The sequence below is a fragment of the Semicossyphus pulcher genome, unplaced genomic scaffold (genome assembly GCF_022749685.1).
Source record: "Semicossyphus pulcher isolate SPU_LCO1_2020_fin unplaced genomic scaffold, fSemPul1.0.p SCAF_1, whole genome shotgun sequence".
In the NCBI taxonomy this organism is placed as follows: domain Eukaryota; kingdom Metazoa; phylum Chordata; class Actinopteri; order Labriformes; family Labridae; genus Semicossyphus; species Semicossyphus pulcher.
Genome location: NW_027211603.1, coordinates 30,024,061 through 30,037,426, shown reverse-complemented (window position 1 = coordinate 30,037,426; position 13,366 = coordinate 30,024,061). Strand labels below are relative to the sequence as shown.

The 13,366-nt window shown below is 43.0% G+C and overlaps 1 protein-coding gene across 1 annotated transcript in view; it reads left to right on the top strand.

The window, feature by feature from the left end:
* Positions 1-13,366, top strand: part of itfg1 (integrin alpha FG-GAP repeat containing 1) — a 183,199-nt gene that overhangs the window by 132,019 nt on the left and 37,814 nt on the right. Inside the window, exons 13-14 of the mRNA XM_069657592.1 lie at positions 683-726; positions 4,417-4,495. Of these exons, the coding sequence (XP_069513693.1) occupies positions 683-726; positions 4,417-4,495 (123 nt within the window). The remainder of the gene's footprint in view (positions 1-682; positions 727-4,416; positions 4,496-13,366) is intronic.

Sequence of the window (13,366 nt, the reverse complement as noted above, 5' to 3'; positions counted from 1 at the left end):
CGCTTTGAATAGGTGCATTGAGTTCTGCTGCTGTTTAGCACAGCGCTGGGTGCAGACCTTATTAACAGAGTATTGGGCTTCAGTGTGACTCCATCAGGCAAATCAAGGCAACCTAGACCCAGGACCCTATTAGTATGCTAATAAAGTCCCTTCTCTAATGACTGATTAGCAATTCAGCGGATTTCGTCCTCGCTCCGCTTGTGTACACAAATAAGTGAAATGCTCTCTTAACATGCACGTATACACGCACACGCAGAGTTAATAGTTTGCACATTTATTTTGTATGTTTCTCATTGCTGGATATTTATTCATAGCCCTCCCTCCTTCCCTTCTTTGGTTGTCTGTCTTGTCCACATCCACCTAGCTCACAGAAAAGATGATTACATTGTATGAAATATAATTTGAATGTGAGGTAAGCTCCAGTACAGTTAATAAGAAGAAGATATTTTTTGTTTTGACTGTCAATCACAGCAAAGCCGGAGTCATCGTTTTAGAAAAGTTTATTTCTCCGTGCGAGTGTGACGTGCTTGATGTTTGCAGCATGTTTATACTGAGGCCCTCAGGGCTCAGCATCAGCACCGTCACCGATGACACTTATTCCACAGCAGACTGTGTTATTGTGTTGGACATGTTACACATGCTGAGCAGCGTGTCTAACTCTGGCATCTCTGTTTTTCCTCAGTGCTCAGCGGCCTCTGCTCCAATGACTGTCCTGAAGATGTCAAGGTAAGAAATCTGTCTATAAACTTAATGACAGCATGTTGTGTTTCTTTTCTGTCTGACCACTGACCAGGTCTAGATGTACTGTCTCTCCACATTCTTATTTTGTACATGCCTACATCTTAATCTTCCTCCAGAGCCTGTACTCAGCATTTTCTCCACAGGAGGAGAGAGATGGAATAAATCCAGTTCTGGTTAAACTTGATGTGTGTGTGTGGAGGATCAAGTTTATAGTCAGGAAATTAGGGAAGGGGATTTGAATGGGTGATGTGTTTCTGAGCTCTAGGGCAGCATAAGCTCCTCTTTTTATGTAAAGTACCTATCTTTTAGTTCAGCCTGAAAAAAAATTACAAAAAAATGGAAATCATTAAAACTAAGTGGGTTTTTTTCTCATATATGTAATATTAATAGCCCCTGATTTCCACCTGTTAGTAGCCCTCAGCCGTATTATCTTAGAAGATATGTAACAGACCTTAAAAAAAAAAAAGTCAACAGCCACCCATGCTAACTGTGTTGAACCTCCTTCTCGTGGATGGCATTTTCCGATAAAATCTCAGTGTGCGAATGTTCATTTACAAGGGCAAATAAATGCCAGGTGTGGCAGTTTCTGACTGCCTTCCTCGAGGGAGCGGTTTGAGTTTGTTTCTTGTTGTTGTTCAAGGACATTCTGACTGTGATTTTCTCTGCTAAGACGGAGGTATTCATATATAGTTTACCTTCTGCTCACATTCTTAAGTTTATAAGGTATCCAAGGCTTCATGTCGGAGTCTGTGTGACAAGATGAGACCTTGCTCAGTTTGATTCATACAAGCTTGTGAAAGGGTGTGTTCAGCATATCACTGGGATTCCAGCCACAGGCTCCATGTGTGGCCCTTGTTTCATTAGCACATGTTGGTCAGGAAATGGTGTCAATACGCCCTCAAAAGGTGCCATATCCACAGTGTACAGACAGTCAAAGGAAAACATAAACAGAAGGAAAATAGCAACGAAAGATGACTTTTTCTGTTACTTCTTCAGAAGAAATTGTCAACACCAGATCAGCACGTTGAACGCCATTGAGATCCTGATCAGACACAGCGATTACACAGCTGTTGGGACTGAAAACAACTTTGGGACGTGTTGCTTCAGATTCTGATGAGAAGTTGTAGTAAATGGTAAATGGACTGCACTTATATGAAGGTTTTCTAGTCTTCCGACCACTCAAGCTGCCCATCTAGCTGCCGAATGTAATCCAATCACGTTCACACACATTCACACGCCGGTGGCAATGCCCTTCAGGAGCAATTTGGTGTTCAGTCTCTTTCTTAAGGCCACTTTTATATGTGGACTGCAGGAGTCAGGGATCAAACCCTAAATCTCTTGATTGGAGGGCTACCTGTTCTACTGCAACTGTCGGCCCGGCCAGTTTGATTTATGAAACACTATTGAAGGCTTATCAGAAGTAGAACAATGAGAGACAATTTTAGAACCAACAGAAGCAATTATTCCTCCGTCCCAACAATCACAAAATAAGCAGACACATTTTCAAACCCTGTGACAAAGCAATCAGGAATGTGCCCTGCATGTATTTTATTAAACAACAAAGCAAGGTAAAGATGAAGGTGCAAGGATTAAGCAAGGTTCAACTATTTAGTCAGATGAGTTTTTGTGTTTTTTTTTTTTTGAGTTTTTGTTTTTCTTGCTTTAGTCCACTTATTCCTTAAAATGAATATTAATCCCTCAGGGGAAAATGTTCAATGTTTTCACTTTGTTATTACAAACATGCTACACACACAAAGGCCCGAAATACACACATGCACAAACAGGACCCTGCATGCATAAATAGAGAGATGTCAGAGTGAGGGGGCTGTACATGGGTGAGCATGCTCAAGGACACCTTGACGGTGTCCAGGAAAGGAACTGGTACCTCTCCAACTACCAGCCCCAATTCCACGTTTGGTCCATACCGGGACTTGAACCAGCCTCCCTCTGGTTCCAAAGCAAGTCCCTACAGTCTGGGCTGCTGTCTACCCCCTTTGCTGACATGCATTGACCCAAGCAAACTGGTCCGAGACCATAGACTGTATAGAAGAAGTATATATGAAGTGGGGATAGCCTCTTTGTATCAAAGGTGGAGCCAAGGTGGAAGTGCCTTAAACCTGTATTCTTTCTAATGGCCTGCAGGGGGCGACTCCACTGGCTCCAAATGTATGAAACCAGATGAGAAAATGAACCTTCTTCTCAGTTGATTTATTATCTCTGTACACATTTTCCTAATGAGTTTATGCTCCTAACACCAAAAGTCTTCTTCCATAATAATAATAATTAAAGCTGAAAGCAGCGATGAACGGGCCCTCGCACCCGTGTGCACGTCGGGGCGTGTTGCAGTCGCGGTGTACTGCAGTCGCAGTGTCATCAAAACAATGACTCGAGTCGACTTGAGTCCAAGTCACCAAGTCTCGAGTCCACATCTCTGTAGGCGTAGCAACCTGGGATTAACATGTCAGTACAACGACGGCCTGTCAAACAGTATAGAGATGTAGCAATGCCGCCCTGTCGTCAAAGTATGGTCACTTCAGGTTCTAAAAGTCTTGATGGCGACAGCCGAAATGCCAAACTCAAGGCCTATACCTCGAGGCTTATATAAAGTGTGTGCCCACCATAAGAGACCTGCTTCCACACGTCGGTCTGAGCTCTTAAACTACAATCCACTTCTGGATTTTAAATGTAGCCATCAGTTTATGGAGCAGTTAGCTTTAAGCACCTTTTATTCCTCCCAAAGAGCTCATGTCTGATGATGGCGTGTAGGCGGACAGAGAAATGTGACAGAAATACAGCGGCCACGCATCACTCATCATACAACCTCTCACCAGTGGAAAGTCCTTTGCAGAACACATTAGCTTTGACATCGACAAGAGGCTGCTGGTATTAGCGCTGTTTTGCTTTCTGTCTGTCTCCTCTTCCACCCGCTCGTTGTCTAACTGAAAGGCATGATGAATGCAGTAGACGAGTGGAGCTCGCGGCTGTTTCTCCTCCTCTCCTCTCCCATCCATCACCTTCTCTATCTTTTCATTTCACTCTCCCACTCCTCTTCTTCTTAGTCACACCTCTCTTCCTCTGTGTTTCTTTGAGCCCACTAATCTGCAGCTCTGTGGCTTTCTCATCTTCCTCTCTCCCTCTCTCTCTCTCTTTCCTTTTTTTTTGACCTCATTTCTATTCCTCTCTCACCCGACTGCCGAGTGTCACAGCACAAAGGGCCAAGTCTCTCCTGCAGTGTGTATGTTTGCGTGTGTAACAGGCTCGTGATTAGCTGATGTGAAGCGAAGGATGGCTCGACAGATCTCTTCATTAGTTGTCATCCTTTCGTAATGAAGAGATAAGACAGCTCCCGTGCATCCGCCCACACAGGGGCACAAACACGCAGCCGTCACACTCATTTATGCTCAGTCAGATTCAAGCCAGCTAGGTCAGACGTTTGTCGTGTCACCTAGCCAAAATAAAACTAAAAAACTGCTCAAGGTCAGTGTGGTGACAGCGTGCCTGCCTGTCTGCCCACTCTCTCCCTATCTTTCTGTATTTCTCCTCCACCCCTCCCTCGCTTGTTTTTACCCTGTCCTCTTTCACCCTCTCTGACAGACAGCTGATGTGAAAAGAAACTTGCAACATGTCAAAATGTGTCAGTTTGCTTAACTTGTGTTTGCATGTGTGTTTGTGCAGCCTTTTGGTGTCAACCAGCCGGGCCCGTATGTCATGTACACCACGGTGGACTCCAACGGCTACCTGAAAAACGCCTCGGGCAAGTACTCTTTAATTTCTTTCCACAGCGGCTCTCTCTTCTGACTCTGAGCTGCCCACTTCAGCGACAGGGAAGAGCCAGTTATTTTAGTGAAAATGTCACCACCTGATCTTTTATACAAGCACGTCAGGTTTATTAATAGCATAACCTCCTAACAATGACGGCTGTCCTTACTCAGGCTGAATACTGCTGGGTTTGTTTTGGAGGGTTTAAAAAAACGAGAAGGAGAAGAAGAAGATGGAACTATTGATTTTATTTCTTTCTTGCTTTTTTTCTATAAGTGAGAAAATAGCCCCTGTGCCTCAAAGACAAAGGCTGAAGCAGAAAAGGCAGCTAAAGAAAAGGCAAAACGAAGGTCCTCCCAAACAGGCTGTAAGTGAAGGGAGAATGAATCAGTTTGATAAGGCTCTAATGCTCGCTCCATGACGTCTCTGGAGCGTGTGTCCTTACTTCACATTACCCAATCTACATTTTAAAGTCATTATCGAGCTTATTAGATGCTGAATTTCTCACTTTGTGGAGTGTAAAATGTATCTAAATGTTATTACATTAAACACCAAATAATATTAGAGGATTAGTTTTCCAGCGGCATCATTAAGACTGGCTCTGTACACAGGATACGCTTCTCTTCTGCAGGGCTCTCCCAGTATATTACTGTGAAGCTTTTAAAACACTGGAGGCCTTTCTTCCTCTGAAGTTTCTTCCAGAGCAGCAACACTCGACCAGCTGTAGCTCCCTCAGTTGTTTCTTCTCACTGAAGTCAGAGGTACATCTCTTTCTAGAAAAGCCACAAAGGACTTATGGATGTGCTTTTGTGTTGCAGTTATATTTGTTCCTTTTCTTAATGTTTTTTACAAAGTAAATAACAGATCATGATAAGGCTGGGCGACATATTGATCGGGGGATTTAAATATCATAATCAAACAGTAGATTCAGTTTTGCTTGTGATGTACGCAGTATAGAACACACCCAAAACCCAATACAAAGCAATGTTTGAGCTGCCTGTGAAGACAGTGGACAGAAAAACTCAGTGGCAACAGAGGGCACGAAAGCAACAATGAAGCCAAGCTTTTAGACATAAAATGAGCTAATGTTAGAGAGAGATGTTGAGATGTTTTGCAAATGTTAAGCTGCTTCATTCAGTGTTCTCACACTGTTTTCATGACCTTTAAGTAGAAAATGAAGCCTTAAAATGAGTGATAGACAAGTTGAGCATATTTTTAAAAACTATATTGTAACGTTTAATAAATGAACACTCTTAAGGTGTCTTTAGGCTTCTTTTATAATCAGCATACTCCTCAAACCAGCAGCAGTTTTAAAGCTCCTGTGAGGAACTCTCATCTCTTTGCTGAGTTTGTCCTGTACATGCTTAAGTGGTGGTTTTTAACAGAAAATCTCACCTCACTTTCTTTAACAGTCATATGTATCACTCACTTTAAATTTCTGCCCTGTAAAATGTAAACAAAGGCAGCGTTCAGTTAATCTCTTCGTCTGACACCTACCCCCCCCCCCCACCAGCAGTTTCAGGCGTTAAAAATAACTATATAGAAAAAATCAATCTTGTCGCTGATGGTCTGGTTTGCTTTTGTAGGTCATATAGAGCCATCAGAATTAATTTCAGTCTGTTTTATAACCAGCAAAAAACTCCTCACAGGAGCTTTAAATTATATATCCTGATTGTCGACATTGATCAATATAGAAGACATTATCGTGATAGTACTTGTTCCCACATCGCCCAGCCTGAGATGATGATGATAATGATGACGATGATTAAAACACTGGGAGTGAATTTCTTTTGCTCTTTGACTTGAAGTATTTTCATGAAATTTTTATCTCGAGCAGCTCAACCCTCAATGGACAACTCCTATCTGTGATTGTTAACCCGTCCTGTCCACATCTGGCTGTGATTAGTTGTGCTTTTAGGAAGGTTCCACAGCTTCCGTCACAATTTACTCCCTCAGATGGATTATGAATTATGAATAGTATTTTCTTGATGTCATTCAACATTTTCACTCCAGCTTTATTGATTGTCACCACTGATGTTAACTCGTAGGATAACAGGGTGTCCACAGCATGAGGAATCGCTGCAGTGCTTGGCCTGATAAACAGCTGCACCCTACCCTGCTCCTTTATATGAATAATGATAGAAAGAAACAGGTTGAGAGAGAGGGTATGCATAGAGAGATGCAAAGAGACACTGAGGACAGCAGTGCTGTGTCGTATTAGCTGCAGTTAACCTAGTTGATGTTACACTGTGGGAAGGACACAGAGCTGCATGAGGACAAGATGCACTGACAGCCCTGGGTCAGGGATATATATAGTCTGTGTGTGTGTGTGTGTGTGTGTGTGTGTGTGTGTGTGTGTGTGTGTGTGTGTTTCTGTGTGCAGCATAATGCCACTTTGTCAGATGTCATTGTTTCATTCATCTGTTGGCTCAGTTGTAGTATATATTAAAGAATGAGTAGACAGATCACAGTCCATTATTGTTTCACCACCATTAGACAGCTCTACGCTTTTAGCTACAACACAGTGATGAAACTAATCTTCATATGGCTGCAGACGTCTCAATTAGGTGGTCTGTGTGCGAGCACAAAAATCAGTCCAGACTAAATATTAGCAGTAGGGGTCCCTTATATGTATTAAAGCGTGACCGAACCCACAGTTTCACTCCCTCACCACACTCTCCACTGCTTTAAAATATGCAGTAAAATGGGCACAGAGAGAAACAGAGGAGAGCCGGGAGAGGAAAGGAGGAGGGAAGGGGGGGCTATCACCACCTGCACCCACGCCCACTGCAGAGAGGATGGAGAGTGATAGAGACTCCCTCTGGATGTGGAGGCAGTTTAAAAATCAGACTTACAGAGAGAGAGTTTTCATATTCAGTCCGAACTGTATAAAAGGCCTGTGACAGCGGCAGTAATTAGGTAAGATGAGAGACAGGAATTAGGTTCCTGGTACCGATTGTGATACCTAAACTTGAGTATCCTCTTATGCAAGTGTGATTACAAAAACACATTTCCCACAGCTCTCCCACTAAACCTTATGTATGTGATATGAACGCTATTATTGTTGTATAGTCTGGCTCATAGGCCGGGAGCCAGGTCCTGGATGTTTTTTGCAACCTTTTTTTCTCTATTATTTTCTGTTAGCCTTTACCTTGGGCCATCACAAGATGATTGTGACCACTCCCAACTCGGGGCCGTTTGGTCTCAGGGGCCCAAAAAACCAGTTTGCTTTTGGCTACATGATGTCAGTGCACATATGAAGGTACTGCAATTGTATAGAGATGTCTTACGGGTATGAAATTTGGCAGGGACTATCCTGAAACCTATGGGAAAGTAACACGATAAGATTTAGGGGCTTGCTGCAATTGTGTTTTGAAAAATTACCCCCTACATTTAGAATTTAAAAGACAAAAAAACGACTGTCCCATTGACAAATTCTCATCAAAAATTGTGATTTTTCAGCCCATTTTGTTAAAATTCACTGTCTCACATGTATGTAAAAACCTGCCCAAGTTTATAAGCTTCAATTTGAGCCCAAGGTAACCTTCACTGAACCATTCAACAGAATTGTCAGTTGCCAACCTTCCAGATGAGCGAAAGCTTGTCTCTTGTATCTAGCAACATTTTCATCTGCACTGCTGCTACTGCTGTCTGAAGTTAAGCACATAACAGATGAAACACTGAAGTTAAACACAGTTACAATTATAGTTAATTTAATTTTCAGTACTGTTAATCCTAACCTAATACAATCTGAGCACCTTGAAACAAGCTAAGCTATCGTTAGCGGCAGCTAGGCTTGCGGCAGCTCCTGACGTCCTGTGTCCACTAAGGAGCGACAGAGAAAGACTGATTTCTAACGTGAAGGTTCCTTCTTTTGTTTTCAACAGTTTTAAAACTAACTTACTAACTTTAAATTCAAACATCCAACCTTTAACAATGTGATGACAACACACTGATTGCTAACGTTTTGTTAGCTTTGACTAAAGCTCCACTCTTCATTAGCACCACACTGTTGTTGTTAGCTATCTTCAGATGATAATAACAACCTAAAATCAGTTCTTCAACTTCACTGTGACATCATGACGCCCTAGAAACACACTTTTCTGGCCATTATAGGCATCCCATTCTTGTGAGGGCGACGTCTATAAGAAACATCTGCAGGGTAAATCTTCAGATATGGCACAAACGTCCACTCGGACTCAAGAATGACCTGATTAGAACTTGTGGTCAAATGTCAAGTTCACTGGGACTTAACATACAGTATATCCCATTCTGGAGGGGGCAGCTGTGGCTCAGTGGTAGAGTCGGTCGTCTTTCAGTCGGAAGGTCGGAGGTCGATCCCCAGCTCCCTCAGGCTACATGTTGAAGTGTCCTTGGGCAAGACACTGAACCCCAAATTGCTCCCGGTGGCATAGCCAACGGGTATGTGATAACTGATTGACAGTTGGGCACTTTACGTAGCAGCCTGTGTGTGTGAATGGGTGAATGTGACATGTGTGTAAAGCAGCTTTGAGTGGTCGCAAAGACTAGAAAAGCACTATATAAGTACAGTCCATTTACCATTTACCATTCTAGTGAATGTGATATCTCAGCGTGTGTGGAAAACCATCTGAAAGAACAACACCATGCACAATCAATTAGTGGACAATCTCCCGAGTTACCCCTCATGTAAGTTTATTCTGCTCTTGCAAGAAGGGTCTAATGACAATCACATGACCTGCAGAAAACCTCATAAAGAAAGCAAAGTTATTATACTCTCTTGTAAATTATCTTCTTTTTAATGTAGGCCTTCGTATGATTTTGTTTTGCTTGGGATAATGGGGTAATGAATTCTTTTAAGTATTTCCAATAAACAAATGTATCGCTCGCCCAGCCAGAGTCTCACTGATGGATGTAAACTGCAACTTGACTGGTTGGCTGACTCATAAAACTGTGAGGGGGTAATTCTAATTAAAAGTTTATGTGCAACTCTGGAAAGTAAATAACTGCAGAATAGGCGTAAGCAACTTTAGAAAACCTGTCCCTGGCATACTGAGAGGTAAACGAGGCAGGATGGGGCATACTAGTGAGGTTGAAGATTTGTACCATTTAACTTGGAGCAGCTGGAAAAACTCTGTGCAGGGAAGAAGCAGGTCACCCATAGTTCTTGTAACTTAGAAATATGCACACACACATCATTTTAATAAAGGTGTGCTAGCTTTAACCTGGATCCAGTTGATCCATCTAGATCCATTGAGGAGCAGATTGTGTTGACATTTCGCCTACTCATCAGTACATCTCTTCCTGGAAAACGTCTCTGATCCCCTGACTGTGTCTTTATGTTCCTGGTTTGGTTTGTTCAGTGAGTTCAGTTTATTTAACATCCTGTCGTACACTCTGCCCGTCGTACACTCTGCCCGTCATAACTTTGCGGTATCTTTCCATTTTGTGTTTGACTGGAGAGCACGGCGAGATGAGGAGAGAGAGTAGCCAAAGGCTTTGCCGGCACAACTCCCCAGACCCCTCATTTAACAGCAGCAAAGTGCTGCCAGGGAGCAGGCTGTGTGTGTGTGTGTGTGTGTGTGTGTGTGTGTGTGTGGTGATTTAAAGTGTATTTATTCTGTAGCTTGTAGCTCGGGGAACAGCCAGTGAAGCTGCCAGAGATGAGCAATGATGTGGCTCACACAAACACACGCACTGATACACACCCACGATGTCTGGGCCTCTCCACTGGGGCCCAACGATCTTCACTTACCCTTCACCCTCCTGAAAGGGGGAGAGAGCGCAGAGGAAAGGGGAGATTTTAGTATGCTGAGAGGCAGGGAAGGGCTGGAAGGGAGTACCGTTGAAAAAGGACTAAAAAAAGGGGGAGTTATTGAGTGGTGAAGGATGGAAATAACAGATAGACAATGTAGGCAGAGAAGGGAAGAGAATCCGGGGGGCTTTGAGGAGGAAGAGAAGAGGAAGAGTTGAATGAAGAGAGACGCAGACAAAGATATCCAAGAGACAGACCTTTCCTTTTCCCCCTATGTTTTAGGTCAGCACCACAGCAAACTCCTATATCAGCCTACATGAGAGTCATATTTTACTTTAACGACGCACATTAATCAGACTTCCATAAGCACCAGCTGTCGTACGGACGTTATTCATTTCTAGTTGACAACGTGCTGGATGTTTTAAGTCACATCGCCGATGTTTTAACTTTATTATTTAACCAAATAATGGCTTTTAGTCACCTGAGGTAACCAGCTGAGTTAAAGTTAGTGTCAGCTCAACTCAAAGACCCCGAAGCCCAGACAAAGAGCATCAGAGAGATACCTATATTTAAAACTGCTCTATTCAGTGTGTTTACCAGAGTTAATCTCTGGGTACACCTCTATGGATAATTCGGCTCCTGGTAAAAAACCTCTTGAAGGAATCCTGACCTAAATATACGCTCAGCACATACAAACAAGCTAGCAGTGGCTCAGCTCTCCCCTGCTGAGACCTTGTGTCTCTGTGTGTAACTGCTGGATCCAGTTTTTTAGAGAGCAGGGGAGCTCTGTGGATAATTCGGCTCCCAGTAAAAACCTTGTGAGAATATAAACTGATGGGTCACTCTGAGACTCGGTTTGAAGGTTTTTCACAGCCTGCCGTATTTCTGCTTCTGTTGTGTTCAATCACGCAGCCTGTACAAAAGCACAAATATTCGACTGACAAAATGACAACTGATGATTTGACTCATAGATTTCAAGAAGCAGCTCTAACATATATACAGTTCATACTGTAATGCATACACACTCTGACATATTACAGTGATAATGTCAGCGTCTTATCGCATGAGTAAAGGTCAAGAGAAACACTGACAAGGTTTCTCTCTTTTCTGTGTGTCTTTGTGTGCATTGTGTATCTGTACAGGATGTGCCCTCTTTCCAAGCTTGCACATATGTTCTGTCTGTGTGTTGTCCATATGTGTTGTGTGTGTGTTTCAGCCCGTGTTCACGAGTGCACATCATGAGATTTTTCTCTTTATGACCTTATGTGTATGTGTGTGTACATGTGTGTTTGCAGCAGACAGTGGTGTGTGCCATGCCCCTTACTAAGCAGGTTGGATGGATGAGCACGGGCTGTGATTCTGACAACACCACACCTCATTATCAACTGACTCCTGCTGAGCAGGGAGAGAGAGGGAGAGATACAGAGAGAGAGAGAGCGAGAGACAGGTGCAGTGGGGGAGATGAATAGTTGAAGTAATTTATTAACAGCTTTTTACTTCTCTCTCTCTTTGTCTCTCACTGTGGACAGTCTGAGAGACACTTACAAGTATTAAGACTGCACAGGGTTTCCCTTTGGGTTCAACTCGCTCACACTCATCCATGACCATTTATCTTTAGGCCGCGGGGGAGCAGTGTTACATGTAGCTTTCAGTGGCAATATGAGCACAACGGTCAACAAACAAGAGTTTTTGTTTTCACAACCACAGATTTGATTTGATGTATCCAGAAACAATGTATACGATACATTTACAGGTACATTTGTCTCAAAAGCAGTGATCTACTCAGCTTCAAAAGTTTCCTTCCTTTAGCTGAAAGTTACTTTAGCTTGATCAGGCTTATTGATGGCAGTGGAGTGGAAACAGGACGAGGGAACAAATTAGCCTCATTCTTACAGAACAAAGCAGAAGGAGAGAAGAGAAAAACTGTCTTATCCATTGCTCACCACCATGAGCCTTGGTGTAGTGGAGTAATACCATTTATGGTGCAATACTTTTGAACCTTCCTCACTGAAGTACTCCCACATCATTCATGCAAATTCAAAAACCAAGGGCAGGAAGTAGATTTTTTTAAATGTACTGAAGACTTTTTGAGACCTACTGTTTGATTAATTCATTAAATGCATAAAAAGATCATCAAAAGCTTAAAGGAGCAGTTCGCCCCTGGAAAAAGCCACTGTCTGTCAGAGCTGGTGTTCTCTGTAATTGATAGAAGCAATAATATTTGAAGTCGGCGCCATAGCTGTGAAGAAAGTTGTACCAACAGCTTGTGGTTTTGCCCATTCTACATTTCTTCACCCAGCATGCATTGCGCCCCTCCCTCTGAAAGGAACAAGAGTGAAATACTACCGTTTTCCAGTCAAGGGCATTGATCGCTGCAGGCAATGGTCAGAGCGGTACAGAATCCGAAATATGACGAGAATATACCGGTGGATCGTCTAAAAAATCTTCATTTCAAACCTGACTATTTTGAACGAGACATGACATCGGAGGCGGGCGTCCTAGATTGAGGAAGTGTAGTTAAGCAAGCTCCCTGGCCTCCACCTGATGACGCGTTTTACGTAGTCTGGAGGAGGTTTTCCAGGGCCCATTGGAGAAGCAGATAGCGTCCTCCAAAGGCACAGAGCCAAATTGCATTTGTTTCTACCATAATGGCATTAGCTCCCCATAATAGCAAGATAGCACTGAGGTTGAAAATCGACGAACTGGCCCTTTAAAGATCAATTAATATTTATCTTAGTGTTTATTGTCTAACTCGCTGGCTCGTGGCCTTATTATCACCACAGTATGCACACCTTTAATGGGAAGTTTGGAGGACAGTTATTTTATCAACTACTTTTCAAAGTAATGAAAACTCTTCTAATTCAAGCAGAGTTGCCAATGAAAGAAAACAGACAGAGAAAACAATGGTTGTGATGTTAATTGTCCAAAGTCGTCCATTACCATGGCATCCAATTGCTGCTCTAGCAAACTGTCCCTCTTACATAAATCAAGGGATATTGTCGAGACAGTACCGAGCTTGATTTCTCATCGAATTTGGTTCTTGGCACCCCGGTGCTAACCCTGCTGTCTCCGAAGCTGCCTTGGTGGTGTATCCCCGGTTCTCACACAGGCCTCGGTCAGTCCACGTCCAGC